Consider the following 21,997-nt stretch of genomic DNA (forward strand, 5'->3'; position numbering starts at 1 on the left):
CCTTCTAAAATTTTAAGCTCAAAAAAGTCAACAAAAGTGTATGTAACGTTATTACCAAGCTTTAAAGTATCTTCGAAGTTATATAGACCATATAAACCGTTTACAGAAAACCAAAATGGGGCAATTCGAGTACTTAGCTCAAGACGGACGTAACTGCATGTACAAAGAGAAGGCGTTACGTCCGATTGCGTTAAACCCTCAGTATTTAATGTCGATCATTTATCCATGCCCTAATTCCCCTTTTGAATAAAATGTCATAAGCCCAGTCATTTAAATCCGCACAAGGTCAAGATCGGTATGGGCTTCTGGCTTCACAAAGCATGACATGAACTACTTAATGAGCTGTTGGCCATGACACATACGCAAAACCTTCATTCATTTGTAGATTAAAGCTGCTCTCTCTATGATTGAGAGTATTTCTATTTTATTTTTTTGTCTCTGACTCAGCTGATTTTGGCATCAGTGCATTCCATTCAGTCATATAAGATAACCTACCAAATTACAGATCTCAAATGTGTGGGAAACAGCAGAAAAACTCATCTCTGTAAGCGTTAGTAACATTTTTAGCCATTAAACATCAATTTTAAAACGTAAATATGAAAAAACAGCGATCTGATATTTTGTCAGCAGTCTCATTATATCGTTGGTGTCGAGACATTAACGCAATAAGTGGTTCTTTCTTAGACAAACAATAAAAAAGTAGCCAAGTCTATGAGAGTGTAGTTTTAAGATACGTGAAAATACCGACTTTCAAAACCTTTTAAAACAGATAAACTAGCATTCTGAGTGGGAAAACACAATGACTTGAGTAACGAATTAAGATCGCCTTTAAGATATGTCATATTTAGTGAACCAAAAACAATTAAAAAATCAATTTTGAGTATTTCATGAAGTTTAAAGTGTATCATTCAGGAAAACGGAAACTCCTGCATAATTAAACAGTTTAAAAGCTGAAAGGTAATGCATTATTTGATGCAGATTGAATATTTAATCACTTACCCGGATATTTCTATGGTAACATCACGTAATAAAGTTACCTTTTTTGCATATTATGGATCGTTACAACTATTGGGGCCGAGAGATTTCAAATGATGAATGGGTTTTAGTATTGAAATTCCTGTGGATTCATTATACGGCGTTGCTTTCAACAGTGCTGCTTTATTTCATAATGATATGAAGATGCCTTTAAAGCTGCGCTCTCACAGATTAACATTTTTGACATATTTTTTTTTCGTCTCAGAATCAGCCGAAATTGGAATCAATGCCCTAAATTTAGACATATAGTAGAACCTCGTTGGCTCGATCTCCAAGTGACCAGCGAAGATAACTCGAGCTTCGATAATATCGAGCCAAGCGGGAAGGCTTACATTCAGCTTAAAGAAACCCGTCTTTTACACCCAGTTCGAGCCAACGAGTAAATCGAGCCAAGCAAGTTCGAGCCAACGGAGTTCGACTGTATAAGGTAACTCACAAAAGTACATCTCCATTTTTCGGTAAATCTGCCGAAAAGTTCCTATTTCGTAAAGCGTTAGTAATGCTTTAAGCCATAAAATATCAATTTTAGAACGAAAACATAAATAACTACGGCCTGATTGTTTTGTAAGCTGTCTTAATAACCAGCGTGCAGAAATTTACGCAAAAATGGCTCATTCAAAGACAACAAATAAAAGAAGTTGTCGAAACTCTATATATTTATATACTTTAACGGTTTCGATGTTCAATAGGAATTTATTTAACATTTTGTGTAGTAAGATTTCCATTATGATATTTTGTACTAAAGGTTAACTTTACTTTATAAAGTCTACCCTCTCACTACTATTTCTTACTGGACATTTCATGATGCAACTAATAAGTGTGAGTAATAGAAATAACCATCTTGTTCTCTTAAAACTTGATTGATATGTGTTCTTTTCATTTTTTCTTTCTCTTTTTTTACGTACTTTTCTATATTTTCACGTTGATTATATGTATGTCTAACTCAACTTATAACGAGAAGCGTGCATTTGTTTAAGTTATTTACTTAAGTAAATATTTTGAATCTACAATACTGCTTGAATGCCATTAATTCCCGGGAACAAGCGGATTCAGAGAGGCAGAGCGGGTGGGGGGAAGATGGACGTCCCCCACCAAGAAAAAAATACAAGTTTACATTTTATCTAAAACTCACATAAACATTCCAAAAACACCAAATGAAAGAAGATATATTTTCCTATAACATTGAAGCCGGATATATACTATAACAAATAGCTAAGCTACTCAAGTTTGTTTATACCCCCCACCCCCACTTACATTTACATTGTAATTTGTAGGGAAAATAGCGGTTCTGCTTGGTCCCAAAAGTTGGACATGATTCATGGCTAGTTCTGAAGCCACCGACCACATTTGTTCTAATGCACTTCATTATTTATATCCGTATTCACTAGCTTCACTTTCTAAGACACATGCATCGCATAAATATAATCCAAATTTCTCGAAAGTTCTTAAGCGTAGCAAGCGCTTTTCATTAAGTCAAATTTCTTACTTAACTAAATAGCAATAAGCGTATCATCATAATCGTAAAGATTATTTTCTTTAAAGTCCAAATACTTTGAAGAATGTTAATATTACACAGTTAATACAAAAATAATTAGTTAACTTAGCTTAATTCTGTTGTAAGGGGCTGAACATGTTTAAAAATTTGGGGCATTGCCCTTTTTAAAACTTATTCAATATTCTAAAGTACACAAAACACGTTGAACTTACCTCCAACGTCCCTGGGGCTTCAGTCATTTTCACGGAAAAAAAGATCCTTTACAAGTTAAAAAGAAGAAACTATTTTAAAACTTCACACAACAATTTCAGTTTCCCCACTCTTGTACACGCATGTTTAACGCTGTTTTGACCCCAAAAGTTGAGCCCAAGATTAATATCAATATATCCACAAATGAACAATATTATCTTAAAATGACTTGTCCTCGGCTACTAAACTCCAAGCCGTTGTCCTAATCCGTGGGCCACTGTTCCGTTGCTATATCCGCGTAAGTTTAGCAAAGTTCTTTGTGATGTTAAAACTTGATTAAACGGTTTTTGAAGTTTCTAAATGTCAAGTCAAGTGCTCTTGTTCAGAGATGGGGTCTAGTTGTGACAAACAGTGACAACTTTGGCAAAATAGTCCACACAAGTTTTATAAACAATTCCCCATCTCTTAGTTCATAATATCACACGATTTAGGCAAAACCTTAGGCTTTTAAACATTTATCCATCAAGTTTTATATATGTTGTGCAAAATGATACAAACGAGTATAACTTTATATTAACCATATATCCACCCATGCAACACTTTTGACGCAGTTTTAATATACTATCCCCATTCAAAATATGAACAAATAATGTCAGTTGATGTATACGAAATCACAACATCTACAAAATGATACCGTCTATTACATTACATTTTACAAGTTATGTATACAGCAAATGTCAAACCATTAAACGGCCGTATAATTTGCGGCGAAACTTCATAAAATTAGATCGTATGTACCCAAGATTTAAAGATAAATCTTCTTTCAAGCCTAGATGTGAAAAGAAATAATGTATTGTTGGAGGGTGTACAATTCGCATCCATTATAAAGCCATGTATATCATTTTAAAGATGCACTCTTTAATACTCCCAGATAAGATTTACCAACTGTTGTAATTTACCAAAAAGGCTGAATAAATGTCGAAAACAATGGTTCTTATGAAGGATACCATGATTAATTTGAAATAAATATAGTAAACCACAGTAAATCTTTTAGCATTCACCAATCATTTAATATTTTTGCGCTTTCTGCTATTAAATACAGCTGTTACAATCGTGTTATCAGTAATTAATATCCATAAATGCATTATTTAGTAAGTAGTTAAAGGTTTATCACTCAAAATGTATGTTTGTAATATTCTACCTGCTCGTGATTCATTTTTCTGTGTATTAAACTCATTGTTGTTTTTTTCGTTTCTTTCCCCTGATCTCCTATTATTCATAATCATACACGTCCCCTGGATGAATACTTCTTAAAGCTGCACTCTCACAGATGGACAGTTTTGACATTTTTTTTGTCTTAAAATGAGCCAATTTTGCCTAAGTTTCTGAAAACTAATGATATAAGAACGGATCAGGTCGCGCAGTTTCTCCTATTTTAGTTCGAAAATTGATGTTTTATGCCCAAAAACTCATTTTCCCTAAAGCGTTAGTAACGCTTTTAGCCACGAAACTTCAATTTTCGAACTTTAATTTTCAAAAACTGCGATCTGATATTTCTTCACTAGCCTTTTTATATCACTGGTTTCCAGAAATTTACGCAAAGATTTATACACAAACAATACAGAAAGTTGCCGAAACGGTCAATCTGTGAGAGTGCAGTATTAAATCTGAGAAAAAACTATTCCTGGGATCCTCTATGTTTAGCTTGTGTGCCATTATTACGAACAGTATCAAGTCCGAGTCTAGTCTCAGACTTAGAAAAACCACTCTTCGTGAGTCACAAAGAATTTTTTTAATTCTAATCGTATTATAACATACAATTTTAAATCGTTAAAAATTCAGCAAATATCATCAGCATAACTTTACTAAAAGGAAAGTAACAATGAAATGAAGATCAGCTGTTGTGCATCTAGAGTTGTTACTTTCCTCCAAGTTGAATATTGATGATGCAATTTTATGGATGTTTTTACTAGTACTGTACACTTATTAACATTTAATTTTGTAAAACGAATAGAATAAAGACTCTTTTTTCATATAAAGGTGCTTTCCTGAGCCTGAGTCTAGACTCTGCAATGAGGCTGTTCGTCGTAGTCATATCCCCAAGACCCGCGGCCCGTTTAAAATATGGAAGTCAAAAAAGACACACCCAATCAGATTTCCAAAAATGAATCACTGCCTGCTACATCTGTCTGTCTTTGGTCTAGATTGTTATAGCAAGGTTGTATGGGAAATATTTTCGCATTATTTAAATGATGAAAGGGATTCAATTCACCCTCATTCGGAATTCCTCGGCCATTGTTTTCGAAAACAACCTCGGATGTATTTGGACGGTTTACATACTCAAAAAGTGGTACGTTTAAGTCCGCTGCAAGTAGATCGCGTAGTAATTTTATTAAGCAGTTAAACTTTATGTCTTTACTCTTGAACATCTTAATTATGTTTGCAATAATACACTTCACTGGTAATCAATTTAAACTTAGATCAATTAATACAACTTTAAAACACTAAATTTAATTAACGATATAATTAAAAAAAAATACGAACTACTTCAACTGATATACCGGCATACATCCGAGGTTGTTTTTGAAAAAAATGTCCGAGGAGCTCCGAATGAATTCACCCTAACCAAAACTTACCCTAACACTAACTGTTTTCGTTATTCTACAATCGAATCATCGAAATACTCGATTTCATTTCCCATAGTCTTACGATAAAACAAATTAAAAAATGGCCACTTGAAAGCATATTTCAAGAGAAATATTTCCCCACTGATCGCATGCTTATTTAAAGTGTATGGAATCAAAACGAACTGTTTCCTCCATGCTTTAAACAAACTTCAAGGTGTCAAACTATAAACTGTTCTAAAAGCATGCAGGTACCAGCTAGGAATTCCTTACATTCCGCTGCCAGTTTGTTGTTTTATAAAATTAAGAGCAAAACAAAACTCAATTTCACACATTATTTGCGATGATTAATGTGGAACATGGATCCGACTGATTCTTTACAATCACAAGATCAAGAGCAACTGTGGTCTGACGTGGAAAATAATAGGTTATTTTTCTTCACTTCAGTTAGGCCAGAGAAAATTATATTTAGATAATCATCTAATACCCGCCCCTATCTCCAAACCCCCACCCAACCTAAACTTGTTGTTTTTATCCAAAGTTTTAGCGAGAATTGGTTAAAAAGCAAAATAATAATTCAGAGAAATGCATTACATGTTTTAAGTTTGAAAAAACATTAAGTGACGTCCGCCCATTCTCTCCCCCTTTTTAAATTCAGGATCATGGATGAAAATCTAACGGTTATTTTCTCTGGCCTTAAAAAGTCTAAACCCAATAAAACATGAGTGGATGAAGTAGCAGCATTAACCGTTAAATGCATGTTTTATTGTACAGAAATCGCCATGTCGGCGGCTGTTAGCAGTTTAACATTGCTGACAGCTGACGTTAGGCCGTTTCCGATCATCAATCTGTTTTCACCTCGAAATATTTGCACTTATTATATCTTTTAGGAAAGAAAATACCACTTTTTGAATTAAGTTTTTTGAAGTGGCTGATTTCCTAAGTTCATTAGGAAAGAAAACATACAGACACATATTCATACTCAACAAGTAATCAGCAACTATAATTAATTGGATGAGATGGAATTTGTGAGGTCAAACAGTGCAAGACACCGCTAAGCGGGTGTTTGTGTTTCAGTTTCAGTTGTATTGAAACACTAGGCCAATATGGGCATCAGTTTAACAAACAAAATTCACAATGCATAAACATAAATTTGCATGATTAAATAATATAAAACAGGAAGTTGATCGTGTACGGTACAAAAGTTTACCGGCGAACTCAAATCTCTTTCAAACCGAGACTTCTAATATATCATACTTAACCTAAATCTATTTAGTTCTTTTCTTTCATACAGTGAGTTTCTTTATCTCCTAATTCAACGAAAGCTACAGTGATCCGCCTTTGTGTCATGCCAATCTAGGTTGTTTTCAATGGAAAATGGCCAAGGTGTTCCGATTTATGTCATCCTACAACCACCAGGATTCATCGAGCATGCCCTTTCGGTCTGTCAACTACGCCAATGACCTACCAACGATTAATGGCCTACAGTCAGTAAAGGCTGTTACTCTAATTTTGTGTTTCGGCGTACTGTACCGCGTACTTGAATCCAAAGTGTTCCATTTTAATACTTATCGAAGGGCGGGGATATCATCAGTGATATATACTGTAGAGCATGAATTAGTTCATTGTTTATTTTTTACTTTTTAATGGTTATTATTTCCTTCTTTAAATACCATAAATAGCGGGATTATCAACTGAAATATACGCTATCGAGTAGAGTCTTATGTTTATAAATATCATTTGCGCTCCACTTATACAGTCCCAAGTGGTCTAGTGGTTAGGATTCCGCGCTCTCACCGCGGCGGCCGGGGTCCGATTCCCCGCTTGGGAAGACTTTTTGTTTAAATTTGATTTTTTATTCCGGCATTTAATTTTGTATCACTTTTTAATTTATTTCAGACTATTGCATTAAAAGAATTAATAAAAAAAGTGAGAAAAATAAGAGAAACGATACACATGTCAATAAAATGATTGCAAAAAAATAAATAGTTGAAATCAGCAATGGTGATTTCTCTCATAACAATTAATAATATTGAGTACATAACTAATATAATGTAGTTCTATACAGTTTATGTATAAGGATAACAATCACTGACTGATACACCTACGACTGAAATGATTCTTAAGTTTATCTCATATAAGCTCATTCCAATTCCTCTAAGACAACTAAAAGTTTATTTGACAAGTGGTATTTTCCATTAAACAGATAGACACTTGAAAATGATCTTACTTGATAAATGACCGTTTTAGGTGTATATTTTCAACGAGTTAAAATTGTTCTAAGAGTTTAGAACTGTTCAATTGAATATAATTCACTTTGGATTTCGATGTTATACATCCTTATACGGGCGTGCAGAATTTGTACAACATTTTTACAGCACAATTATATTTGATTTCGGTAAAAAATAGGATGATTCTGGTCACTGCAATAATACCCGTTTTGTGCCATGTTTGATGCAGAAATATCTACTAAACTTTCAACAACTAAATATAGATGCATGTAAGTTAAATGTGTTTTTATTATTATAATTGTGGTTAAGCCCGGCGCAGCTGGATGATTACTCTACTCCAACTTGACATGTATTGACCTGTTTGGTGTTTAAAATGAATCTAGTCTACTGTCCAAGCCTCTGTTAAATCAACCGATTCACCTGATGAAAGTCAATAAACTATTGATTGCTGATTTACTAATATAAATGTACGACAAATTCGAAAAATTATTACCATCCCATTTAACAAAATATAATTTCAAACACTTAATATAATTCCTATCACAATACAATAAATATTGTTATTGTTATAGTTTGTAAATCTACTAGAATATAATTTGCAGTAGACATGAGATTTCTGTTTGTAATCGGAAGAAATACAAGTTTACTTTTTGGAGTAAAGTGTACTCCGTTGCATACGATATAAATACAGGTACAATTTATACATGTTCTTTTAGACTATAAAATGAATATCCAGCAATAAATAAACAGAACTTACCCTTCTTGGTTTTGTCCGTCTGTCTGTTCCACACATTTACGGCAAAAATCAGCACAACAATTCTACTTGCCTTACTTTTTGAATTGTATCTTTTCAAGGTAAAACAGTGTCCATCAATATATTGCAATGACTTAACCAATATTGTCCGCTTCGTGATCTGCTACTTATAAAAATTGTGAATTGTTTTCACGGCTAGTTCCAATATATTATAATATTGTTCTTAGTTTTCAAAGAGTTCAGGTACTTCTTAGGCAATTATTGAATATACTTAAAAATATATCAACAGCCTGTGGTTTAGATTTCAAATAATTATAATTTGGATAGTCTGCAATTTTGTGCAGCGCGTTCTTTTGTTTGTAAACAAAACAGATTATTTTAACAGAAATGACAGAAAGTTAGCCTTAAAAATTTGCAATTTACTTTCACAAGGTATAATTTAACATCATTAGCTTTTCCAAACTACTCCACGTCCTTATTAAACCGTTTTTTCCTATACAATTTCGTTCGATTTTAATTACGTATTTTCTTATATTACAACTAATTCAGATAATGTATACACTGTAAGTATACACCTTGACAAAGTTCTCCAAGTCCATCAGAAATTGCTTTAACAATTAGTAAGTCCTAACTTGAGTTTCAATGTATCTTCAGAGAAAGACACGGCTACCACAGAAAGCAGTTCCCACACTTCCCACACTAATTGTGTTAAAAGCGAGATAACAAGTACTACGGAAAGCTTCCGATCCGAAACCGATATCAAGGAGGTACCGGTCTTGTCCGAGTTTTAAACCTTTATTGAAAATATGAATATTGAGATAATGTTTTATGAAATCTTGTGTGGACAGTGGACAGAACATGTTGTAGCTGCTGTTGTTGTTGTTGTTGTTGTTGGTGGTGGTGTTGTTGTTCTTGTTGTTCTTGTTGTTTTTGTTGTTGTTTATCGGAATCATGATAAACGTGTTTCAGGCGCTTAATACTGAGGTACTTGGATTCATTAATGATATACCAACTGCTTTTGTTTTGCAGTGAATTTGTCAATTCAACCCTTTTATAAAATGAACAATAGCGCAATTTAAGACTAAAGATTATTTCTTTCTCCATGAATGTGTTGATTTTCCCAAACCACCAAACGCATGCAAGATACTAGTTCAGGGTGAGGAATCACGTGACTTTCTCTAAAAAAAGTTATTTAGGAATTACTGTCACTTTCTCGCTTGTTTACATCGGTTTTCAACCGTGGTGACACATGAGAGAACCCCGTTGAAGTCACGTGATTCATCACCCTGTTGTAGTACATATCTGTATAAGTGTTGGCTACTTGGATGTTGCCGCCGGGGAGCGGGTGTTGGTAAACACACCCGAACGACAACCCACTCACGGTTCCGATGCTGATTTTAGAAATGTACCGTTTCGCGACAAATAAATTCCAGCAAAAGCTCTCATTGCTGAAATTGATACTGAGAATAAAGGATGGTCTGAATATATCCATTTCCTGGAATAAAATCAGAACAGAATAGAAAAGAACAGGACAGAACATTTATTACTAACTTGAACACCGTGTTATCAGTACAGGTATTTTCACTGAATACCTAAAGTCAGATCCGCATTTCAAACGTTTTAATTTAGCATTGTCTGAAAATGTTAATTGTTCATTGGAAGTAAATCGTGTGTTTTTTTAAAACTATGATCTCTTTCGTAATCAGAATCCGTCGTTTAATGGCTCTGCTTCAATAGTGTTAAAAGCAATAAAGAAAATGGATGGTAGTATTATTTCAGTCTGAACTATTATATGTGAGATTAAATGGATATTTTATACCTGTTACAGCGACAATAACAATACGAAATCAATGGTATCCAAAATTAATTTCCGCGAGGATGAAATGGTATCATATAAAATCTTTTAGAAAGCGAAGCCATCATTGAAAACATTTTAAAAACTAAAATTCGCAACTCAAATGTACATGTAGGCGGTATATGGCATACGCCAATGTCAGTGTGTACAAACCACGTGATAAATTACGTCATAAATGCTACATCGGAAGGCAATATTTTGCTTCAAATGAAGACTTTAAACAAAGATAACTTTACTACTTATTCTACATTTTAAATGAAACAACGTGCAGTCTACGCCGCTTACAGAGCTCCACCTTCGGTCTTTTACAAGAGTTTGATTGAGAGTTTAGTTTCTTAAACTGACACTTCGACAAACCAGTTCACAAACCCGCCGCCTGATAGAGAACTGTCAAAAAATTATTTTGGAAACAGGTTTGTCGAAGTATTTGAGGACACTTATCACCTTATCATACTCCGGTAACATAACGATGGCGGGGCTCTTAAAGCGGCATGGACTGTCCTTTGTTTCATTTAAAATGGTGAAATAAATCTATTATTGATCAGTTACCATTCGAAGCAAAATGTTGTCTTCTGACGTAGCATTTATGACGTAATTTATCACGTGGTATAAACTAGCTGAATGTACTCAAATGTTTCACTTAAACGGCAGTAACATTCGTTTTAAAATGAAAAAGATACATTTAGGACGGAAATTTATGGAGTATCTGAAAAACACACACATCGGATTTTAAAACAGCAAAATTCCACCCCAAAGACAAGTAAAGAAATGGGGCTTTTCCATTTCTGGCTTAGACTGAAAATATCTATTTTTACATATACAGGCAACCCTTGTTGACTCGAACTCGCTTGACTCGATTTCCTCGTTGATTCGAACGGTATGTAAATAACCGATTTCTTACTACTGAAGGTAAGCATTCCCGCTTGGCTCGATTTTCCCGAGGCTCGAGGTATTTTCGCCGGTCCCTTTGAGTTCGAGCCAACGAGGTTCGACTGTTCATATTAAGTACTAGTGCATACAGTTAATGTACTATTTCCATTCTTAAAAAATGGCATTTCGTGTAGACTTTTCAAAATGTGTTTAATCTTTTTCGCTTCATTTTGTTTCTTCCAACTTTAGCACTGATTCAAATTTTCAGAAGTTCTCAAATGTACAGTTACTTTGCGGTTACCTTGTTACTTCGTCATTTTTAATAGGTTTATACACGAAAGTGAAATTTATTCTATTAAAGCTGCACTCTCACAGATTGACCGTTTTGAAAACTTTATTTTTTTTCTTGGAATGAGCTATTGATGAGTAAATGTCTGGAAACCAGCCCCAATTTCTCGAAACTTCTTAAGTCCCTTATAACAGGATTAAGCTAATCTCACTATTTTCAAGATTATTTTAGAAATTATGTAGAAATAATCTGTATTATTATCAGAATAACCATTTTTCATTTATCAAAATCCATTATTAGTATGTATTTAGGCTAATTGAAATAAGAGACTTAAGCCTGTTAAGCTTAAGAAGTTTCGAGAAATTAGGGCCAGTGCGTTACTTACACTTTCAAGAAAAAATAAAGTTTTCAGCAGTTTCCAAACCATTTAGATCTCTTCTGTTGTGAGGTATTTGATGGTATTGGAACCAATTCAGCTGATTCTGAGACAGAAAACTAAACAAATGTCAAAACTGTCAATCTGTGAGAGTGCAGCTTTAAACTCCAAGACCAATAAACTTACAAGGCTACGAAAGATAAACGATTCTTATTAATCTACTAACATTGTAAAACAATAATAACATATTTTCTCATCTATGATTATAAGTCTTTAATCAATAGAAGGTGATATTTTTTATTAAAAGCTATTCAAGACAAGCTGATTGGATATTTCAGCGCACTTGTTTTTTTTTTGTAATTCGGATGTCTCGAATGTTCGTTATCTCGACTTTTTTCCCTAGGTCCCGACAAAGTCGACATAACGAGTTTCGACTGTAGTTTTAAGCTGCACTCCCACAGATTGAACGTTTTGACAACTTTTTTTATAATTTGTCTTGGAACAAGCCAATTTTTGCGAAAATCCATGGAAACCAGTTATATTAGAATGCTGACAAATTATTATATCGCAGATTTTATATTAAGTTCAAAAATTGATGTTTAATGCATTTTTTTAAACCGTTAGTAACGGTTTAAGCCATAAAACATTAATTTTCGAACGGAAATATGAAAATCTACGATCTGATTTTTTGTCAGCAATCTTATATCACTGGTTTGCAATATCAATACACGCACATACATAACAAACATATATTTAATGTGATATACCTTTAACCACTTACTAAATAATGCATTTATGGAAATAACTTATTACTGATAACAAGATTGTAACCGTGTATTTAGTATATATGAAAGCGCACAGATATTAAATGATTTATAGTGATCTTCTATCGTCTCGTATTAACGGAGAAACATCGTGTTTTCTGCACCCTTCGAATTATACTAGGAATCCTTCATAAAAACATTCTTTTCGACATTGACTCCTCTTTTTTGGTATATTAAAACAATTGTATTAAATGTGGTAACTCTTGTTTGGGAGTAAGAGTGCATCTTTAACGATATTACAATAGTTTAAAAATATTGCAATATAAAACAACAATTTGTAATTTATTAGAATACAAATATCACTTTGTTTAAGAGTGCACATTGTTAAATGAACTAAGAGTTATATACCTAGGTATAATAAACAACCTCCCAATATGCATAGATTAATCGAATCCTTAACATCGAAAATGAAGCTATTTTGAAAAATGTAAGTGTGTTTATTTTTAAACCATTTCAATTAAGAAACACTACGTTTTATTCCATGTAATCTGTATAGGTGTGGTGTAATTCTCATTAATTTATTAACAATAACGCAATAATTTTAAGTGAATCAAGCACTTTTATGAAGCCATAGATAATTGTAAACTAGTAGTGCACCTCTTCATGTCTGCGTCATTATGTATTTATTACTTTTATTTTGTTTATTTAGCATACATTGTGTTTATTGTGTTATTGCCGCTATTTGTCTTCATATAAAAGTACATGTTTTACAAGATGGGTCTTTGACCTTCTTGGAAATAATTGTTCTGTATGGTTTGCATGTACGCCACGCATTCGGAACTCCACGGCCATTTTTATCGAAAACAACTTCGGATTTATGCCGGTACACCAGTTGAAGTAATTCGTATTTTTTTTAATTATATCATTAATTAAATGTAGTGTGTTAGAGTTGTATTTATTGAATATAGTTCAGTCAAATTGATTGTCAGTGATGTGTTTTATTGCAAACATAATTAAGATCCCCAAGAGTTAAATCATCAGGTTTAACTGTTAAATAAAATTACTACGCGATCTACTTGCAGCGGACTTAAACGTACCGCTTTTTGAGTATGTAAACCGTCCAAATACATCCGAGGTTGTTTTCGATAAAAATGGCCGACGAGCTCCGAATGTGTGTTGTATGCATACCACGAACAATTTTACTGAGTGTGATACAGTTTCAAATCGATTCCTTTTCTGTATGGTAGCCGGCAATTATCTGACATCGAGTGACTCGAGGTAAACAATTCCTGGGAAATCGTCATGTGCGCATGACACCTGAGGACGATGTAGAACCCGGCTCCCGGTACCCATTATCCCAAACCCGTCATGTTCTCGATTAGTCATGGAGAAGATAGCCCGTGCAAACAATGGGACAGTGAAGAATACCTCCCGAGTGGGTAAAGTAAGACAGCCTGGGGCCATATTACAGAAGAAACTGAAGAGGAAATGGTATCTTTTCCTCAAATTTGATAATTTGCTTAAATGTTTCAATCCAAAAGCCGCGAAACAGCTTCATATGTCATTTTTTACGATTAAATTTAAATATAACAACTTATGCTTTATACATTGGAAACATTCTATACATAAGTTTGATCATGAAATATAGGACTTTTAATATATATACTTGCTAAATTACATGTAGTTTAAATTTGTCTAAGGAAGCTTTTGTTATGCGACACAAGGAGATATATTGGATTTAAAATAAAAAAACAACAAATATGCATATAAGACAAACATAAAATAATTATAAAATATAAATTAAGTCGATTTGGTTTGATTTTATTGCTGTCACTTTATGCAACAGAAACAGTATTTACAAAATTCATTTACTTCACTTTTTAAACTGTTATTTAATAGCAATTGTTTTCAGTCAGTCAATCTGTAAAAGGGCTAAAAGTAATGATGTTATACTTTGTATCCCAACCCACTTGTTCTTGTTGTGCCATCTGTTTTGTATGCGTGTGTATTATATGTATGTCTGGATGAATTTCATAAAAGAACAGTCTATGAATTATTTGATGAGTTGTATAAAACGGCCATATGTATTTGATATGTATTGTATTGCGAAGATGTTATAATTATTGATAGAAGGACAATACAAAATTATTGAACTATAAAGGAAAGATACAATACTTATCGATATTTTTTATGAAAACAACAACAACAATAACAACAACAACAACAACAACAACAACAAAAACAAGAACAATAACACCACCACTACCAACAACAAAAAATAACACCGCCATCACCACCACCACCGACACAACCAACATCAAAAACAACAACAAAAACAACCTCAAAAATAAAAAAACAACAGTACGGCTGTTATCAAATAACACATTTATTTGCGTCTTATTTTATTTTCTCTCGCTCCGGTCCGACGATTCTGGCACCTCCTGCAGATAGTGCCAAAATATAAATATCTATGTTGCCATGTTTTGATTATGATGAAGATAACGTGGACACATAAATATATCACGTTTCTGATATTTAGACGGGCGTTTGATAGCTGTTATCGACATGCCTTGCCCCTTCGGAACATGCATGGATATACATTGATATCTTAGGAGCATCAGATAAAGCAATCTGATATCGGACCAGCATCCATGTCTTGATCTGATGTATTGCCTAAGTATTAGTTACTGCAACCACAGTCCAAGTTATTGAAATTAGACACGAACGCTTCGTGCGAGTGTATAATTTTAATCACGGGGGTAGGGGTGAAGTTTCAAATCTTTCTGTACACTGCTAATACTTTGGATGATGTGTTATATATATATATATATATATATATATATATCCAAATATTTATGTTTAATTATTGTTTCCCTCATTTTTCACATACATATTTGTATTCATGTTTAATAATCATCAATTATTCGTGGAAACAACAGTATTGAATTGAATTGAATTGAACAATATATAACAAGTATTTAGTGAACAAATCCATATGCGAGTTATTGAACGACAACGCCCCGCCTACTTGTTAACCGGTACCGGTAAGGGAGTTGTTGAACATTCGACATAACCGAAATATATAAAAAGTCGAAAAAAAGAAGAAAACTTTCGACATAAACAGAGCATCGAGATAACATAGTCCGACATAGCGAGTTACGACTGTATACGAAAACAAAGGAAACACTGTCAAACAAGGAACATTATGGGATATGATTAATACACAAAGTCTTCAACTCATTATGGCGAACTTCTGTGTTTTAAACAAACAAAGTATGCACTTTGGGATCATAATTATTAAACGTGTTTCTTAACGTTAATATGAAATATCATGTCATTAAGCATTTGGCACACCCGTACACTAGATGAGTTGGTCTTTTTGAAACGTATGAAACTATTATCCGTTGGTACGACCGTCACTTTCGACGACGCTGTCCACTCGCGCCTTGTACACATCATCTGATTTGTGAAAAGCAGGTTGCAGCATCTGCCAGGAAAGGTTTCATAGATAATAAGTTCTTAATATTTATACTACTTTACTCGTCACAAACGTATTTTTCACCAACAGCCTAGTGTGAAAAGCAATAACTGCAGCCTCGTTTCAATTCCCTGACTAATAGCATGTTCTTAACAACTGTTAAACATTTGAAAGATTATAAATTCCAAACAAGTCTCTCTTTTCCCCAAATGACGTTTGAGCAATATTACCCATGTCGTCTGCTTGTGTATGAATTTATTCCCAGTCTTCAATGATACATTTCATCTGAATATTGTTGAGAAAGGCGGTCCTCCCTCAGGAATCCTGTTAATTTTGGCCTTTCCTGTTTAATCCTAAACGTCCCCCTATATTGAATTACTCATGGCAGCTTTTCCTATTATGAATTTACCCCCTGGGGCCGAGCATGGCGTCTGTGTAGAGTCAGGTTACAAATAAGCAGACTTCATATGGCTTCATATAGATGAGCACTTATGGTATAGTATGGAAGTCTTATAGAAATGTTTTACATGTTTTAACCAACTCGTCTGTTTCTGGAACAAAACAGTCAAGTTGGTATCGTTGTCACCGGCGTCCGTGATTTCCTTGTCGTCAGCATCGGTGGTATCGTTGTCATCAACGTCGGTGGTATCGTTGTCGTCGGTGCCGGTGATACCGTTGTCATCGTCGCCGGTGATATCGTTGTCATCGGCGTCCGTTATTTCCCTGACGTCAGCATCGGTGGTATCTTTGTCGTCGGAGTCGGTGGTATCTTTGTCATCAGTGTCGGTGGTATCTTTGTCATCGGCGTCGGTGGTATCTTTGTCGTCAGCGTCGATGGTATCGTTGTCGTCGGCGTCGGTAATATCGTTGTTATCAGCGTCGGTGGTATTTTTGTCATCGGCGTCGGTAGTATCGTTGTCGTCAGCGTCAGTGGTATTTTTGTCATCAGTTTAGGTGGTATCGTTGTCATCAGTGTCGGTGGTATCGTTGTCATCGGTGGTATCTTTGTCATCAGTGTCGGTGGTATCGTTGTCGTCGGCGTTTGTGGTATCGTTGTCATCATCGTCGGTGGTATCGTTGTCATCAACGTCGAGTGTATCATTGTCGTCGGCGTCTGTGGTATCGTTGTCATCATCGTCGGTGGTATCGTTGTCATCGGCGTCTGTGGTATCTTTGTCATCAGTGTCGGTAGTATCGTTGTGATCAACGTCGAGTGTATCATTGTCTTCGTCGACGGTGGTATCGTTGTCATCAGTGTCGGTGGTATCGTTGTCGACAGCGTCGGTGGTGTCTTTGTCATCAGTGTCGGTGGTATCGTTGTCATCAGCGTCGGTGGTGTCTTTGTCATCAGTGTCGGTGGTATCGTTGTCATCAACGTCGAGTGTATCATTGTCGTCGGCGTCGGTGGTATCGTTGTCATCAGTGTCGGTGGTATCGTTGTCACCAGCGTCGGTGATATCGTTGTTGTCGGCGTCGGTGGTATCGTTGTCACCGCTGTCGATGATATCGTTGCCATCAGCGTCGAGTTGTAGTCGGCGTCGGTGGTTTCGTTGTCATCAGCGTCGAGTGTATCATTGTCGTCGGCGTCAGTGGTATTGTTGTCATCGGCGTCGGTGGTATCGTTGTCAACAGCGTCGGTGGTATCGTTGTCACCAGCGTCGGTGATATCGCTGTCATCGTCGTCGGTGATTAAGTTGTCATCAGTGTCTGTGGTATCGTTGTCTACGGCTTCGGTGGTCTCGTTGTCATCGGCGTCGGTGATATCGTTGTCATCAGTGTCGGTGATATCGTTGTCATCACTGTCGGTGATATCGTTGTCATCGTCGTCGGTGATAAAGTTGTCATTACTGTCGGTGATATCGTTGTCATCGTCGTCGGTGATAAAGTTGTCATCAGTGTCGGTGATATCGTTGACATCGTCGTCGGTGATAAAGTTGTCATTACTGTCGGTGATATCGTTGTCATCGTCGTCGGTGATAAAGTTGTCATCACTGTCGGTAATATCGTTGTCATCGTCGTCGGTGATAAAGTTGTCATCACTGTCGGTAATATCGTTGTCATCGTCGTCGGTGATAAAGTTGTCATCACTGTCGGTAATATCGTTGTCATCGTCGTCGGTGATATCGTTGTCACCACTGTCGGTGATACCGTTGTTATAGGCGTCGGTAGTATCGTTGTCATCAGCGTGGGGTTATCATTGTCGAGGGTGTATGTTTCAACTTATTGAACATTCTGAAACTTTGGTCATAACCAACAATCATCTAAGACGTTAAAAAATATTAATATGACGTTAAAAAAAACCCACACACGGAATGATGTTGTATTCAAAACGAATGTACTGCATCTAAAAGTGTGAAAACAGCGTGTTAATAAGAGTTATAATTTCAGGATGTTTATCAAAAATAGCTGTTTTTGATATAGGTATAGATTGTATATGTATGCAAAAATCAAAAGATACAACAAAAAAAATCCTGTAATGCATATTATGTATCCGGACGATCCTCCGCATACTTGGATACTGACTGAACTCAACAGCTTCCGAAACACACTCATACAGAAGTGCATGTGTCACTTACAAACGACCTTACAATGACCTTTTATTTACATTTTAAAAGGTGTTGTCGAGGTACGAATTCTACTCAATGGGGGTATTGTAATGTTTTTGATACCGAGTTTGTCATGACATGGAATGTTGATTTAAAGCTCCCCCCCCCACACACACCAGATAGTTCAGGGTTACCTTTTTATTCCAAGAAAGAAGAAAAATAGTAATTAATCACGCCCAAAATGCACCTTTCGGATTAGAAATTGTTAAAATTATCTTGAGGATCCCCCAACACCTGCCAATACAAAACCAAATAATTTACGTTTCTCGGAGAGGGGCGCAAGTCAAAAGTTTACGCCTTTGAAGGATTATCAATTCCAAACAAGTCTCTTATACATAATTAGTTCCTAATACAACGAATGTATTTATACTACTATATTTCATAACAAACATCTTTTTCACCAACAGCCTTGTTTGAAAAGCAATAACTGCAAGAGTCGTTTCATTCCCCTGACTAATAGCATGTTCTTAACAACTGTTAAACATTTGAAAGATTATAAATTCCAAACAAGTCTCTCTTTTCCCCAAATGACGTTTGAGCAATATTACCCATGTCGTCTGCTTGTGTATGAATTTATTCCCAGTCTTCAATGATACATTTCATCTGAATATTGTTGAGAAAGGCGGTCCTCCCTCAGGAATCCTGTTAATTTTGGCCTTTCCTGTTTAATCCTAAACGTCCCCCTATATTGAATTACTCATGGCAGCTTTTCCTATTATGAATTTACCCCCTGGGGCCGAGCTTGGCGTCTGTGTAGAGTCAGGTTACAAATAAGCAGACTTCATATGGCTTCATATAGATGAGCACTTATGGTATAGTATGGAAGTCTTATAGAAATGTTTTACATGTTTTAACCAACTCGTCTGTTTCTGGAACAAAACAGTCAAGTTGGTATCGTTGTCACTGGCGTCCGTGTTTTCCTTGTCATCAACGTCGGTGGTATCGTTGTCGTCGGTGCCGGTGATACCGTTGTCATCGTCGCCGGTGATATCGTTGTCATCGGCGTCCGTTATTTCCCTGACGTCAGCATCGGTGGTATCTTTGTCGTCGGAGTCGGTGGTATCTTTGTCATCAGTGTCGGTGGTATCTTTGTCGTCGGAGTCGGTGGTATCTTTGTCATCAGTGTCGGTGGTCTCTTTGTCGTCGGAGTCGGTGGTATCTTTGTCATCAGTGTCGGTGGTATCTTTGTCATCGGAGTCGGTGGTATCTTTGTCATCAGTGTCGGTGGTATCTTTGTCATCGGCGTCGGTGGTATCGTAGTCGTCAGCGTCGGTGGTATCTTTGTCATCGGCGTCGTTAGTATCGTTGTCGTCAGCGTCAGTGGTATTTTTGTCATCAGTTTAGGTGGTATTGTTGTCATCAGTGTCGGTGGTATCGTTGTTATCGGTGGTATCTTTGTCATCAGTGTCGGTGGTATCGTTGTCGTCGGCATCTGTGGTATCGTTGTCATCATCGTCGGTGGTATCATTGTCATCGGCGTCGGTGGTATATTTGTCATCAGTGTCGGTGGTATCGTTGTCGACAGCGTCGGTGATGTCTTTGTCATCAGTGTCGGTGGTATCGTTTTCATCAGTGTGGTTGGTTTTTTTGTCATCAGTGTCGGTGGTATCGTTGTCATCATCGTCGAGTGTATCATTGTCGTCGGCGTCGGTGGTATCGTTGTCATCAGCGTCGGTGGTATCTTTGTAATCAGTGTCGGTGGTATCGTTGTCATCAGTGTCGGTGGTATCGTTGTCACCAGCGTCGAGTGTATCATTGTCGTCGGCGTCGGTGGTATCGTTGTCATCGGCGTCGGTGGTATCTTTGTCATCAGTGTCGGTGTTATCGTTGTCATCACTGTCGGTGATATCGTTGTCATCGTCGTCGGTGATAAAGTTGTCATCAGTGTCGGTGATATCCTTGTCATCAGCGTCGAGTGTATCATTGTCATCGTCGTCGGTGGTATCTTTATCATCAGTGTCGGTGGTATCGTTGTCATCAGTGTCGGTGGTATTGTTGTCACCAGCGTCGGTGATATCGTTGTTGTCGGCGTCGGTGGTATCGTTGTCACCGGCGTCGATGATATCGTTGCCATCAGCGTCGAGTTGTAGTCGGCGTCGGTGGTTTTGTTGTCATCAGCGTCGAATGTATCATTGTCGTCGGCGTCAGTGGTATTGTTGTCATCTACGTCGGTGGTATCGTTGTCACCAGCGTCGGTGGTATCGTTGTCATCAGCGTCGGTGGTATCGTTGTCATCGTCGTCGGTGATAAAGTTGTCATCAGTGTCAGTGGTATTGTTGTCATCGGCGTAGGTGGTATCGTTGTCACCAGCGTCGGTGGTATCGTTGTCACCAGCGTCGGTGGTATCGTTGTCATCGTCGTCGGTGATAAAGTTGTCATCAGTGTCTGTGGTATCGTTGTCTACGGCTTCGGTGGTATCGTTGTCATAGACGTCGGTAATATCGTTGTCATCAGTGTCGGTGATATCGTTGTCATCACTGTCGGTGATATCGTTGTCATCGTCGTCGGTGATAAAGTTGTCATTACTGTCGGTGATATCGTTGTCATCGTCGTCGGTGATTAAGTTGTTATCAGTGTCGGTGATATCGTTGACATCGTCGTCGGTGATAAAGTTGTCATTACTGTCGGTGATATCGTTGTCATCGTCGTCGGTGATTAAGTTGTTATCAGTTTCGGTGATATCGTTGACATCGTCGTCGGTGATAAAGTTGTCATTACTGTCGGTGATATCGTTGTCATCGTCGTCGGTGATAAAGTTGTCATCACTGTCGGTAATATCGTTGTCATCGTCGTCGGTGATAAAGTTGTCATCACTGTCGGTAATATCGTTGTCATCGTCGTCGGTGATATCGTTGTCATCAGTGTCGGTGATATCGTTGTCACCACTGTCGGTGATATCGTTGTTATAGGCGTCGGTAGTATCGTTGTCATCAGCGTGGGGTTATCATTGTCGACGGTGTAGGTGTCAACTTATTGAACATTCTGAAACTTTGGTCATAACCAACAATCATCTAAGACGTTAAAAAATATTAATATGACGTTAAAAAACCCACACACACGGAATGATGTTGTATTCAAAACCGAATGTACTGCATCGAAAAGTGTGAAAACAGCGTGTTAATAAGAGTTATAATTTCAGGATGTTTATCAAAAATAGCTGTTTTTGATGTAGTTATACATTGTATATGCATGCAAAAATCAAAAGATACAATAAAAAAATCCTGTAATGCATATTATGTATCCGGACGATCCTCCGCATACTTGGATACTGACTGAACTCAACAGCTTCCGAAACACACTAATACAGAAGTGCATGTGTCACTTACAAACGATCTTACAATGACCTTTTATTTACATTTTAAAGGGTGTTGTCGAGGTACGAATTCTACTCAATGGGGGTATTGTAATGTTTTTGATACGTTTTTGTTACC

The 21,997-nt window shown here is 36.5% G+C and overlaps 1 protein-coding gene and 1 non-coding gene across 2 annotated transcripts; one reads left to right on the forward strand and one right to left on the reverse strand.

The window, feature by feature from the left end:
- Positions 1 to 7,102: 7,102 nt before the first annotated feature.
- Positions 7,103 to 7,174, forward strand: Trnae-cuc (transfer RNA glutamic acid (anticodon CUC)). Its single transcript has one exon. It is a non-coding gene; the product is annotated as a tRNA-Glu (tRNA).
- Positions 7,175 to 16,675: 9,501 nt separating this feature from the next.
- Positions 16,676 to 21,661, reverse strand: LOC128245781 (mucin-2-like). The gene is made up of 3 exons (XM_052964011.1): positions 21,657 to 21,661; positions 19,589 to 21,451; positions 16,676 to 18,095 (listed from the first exon to the last, which is right to left on the reverse strand). Exons 1-3 carry the CDS (start codon positions 21,659 to 21,661, stop codon positions 16,676 to 16,678), a joined length of 3,288 nt encoding a protein of 1,095 aa, XP_052819971.1.
- Positions 21,662 to 21,997: the final 336 nt, after the last annotated feature.

The sequence above is a fragment of the Mya arenaria genome, chromosome 9, assembly GCF_026914265.1.
Source record: "Mya arenaria isolate MELC-2E11 chromosome 9, ASM2691426v1".
NCBI lineage: Eukaryota > Metazoa > Mollusca > Bivalvia > Myida > Myidae > Mya > Mya arenaria.

Bases quoted from the DNA above. Each gene is read 5' to 3' on its own strand.
- LOC128245781 (XM_052964011.1), bottom strand. The intron at 18,096-19,588 runs GTCAGGGAAATA...TATCACCGACAG, and splicing joins AAGATACCACCGATGCTGAC to TGGTGACAACGATATCACCG.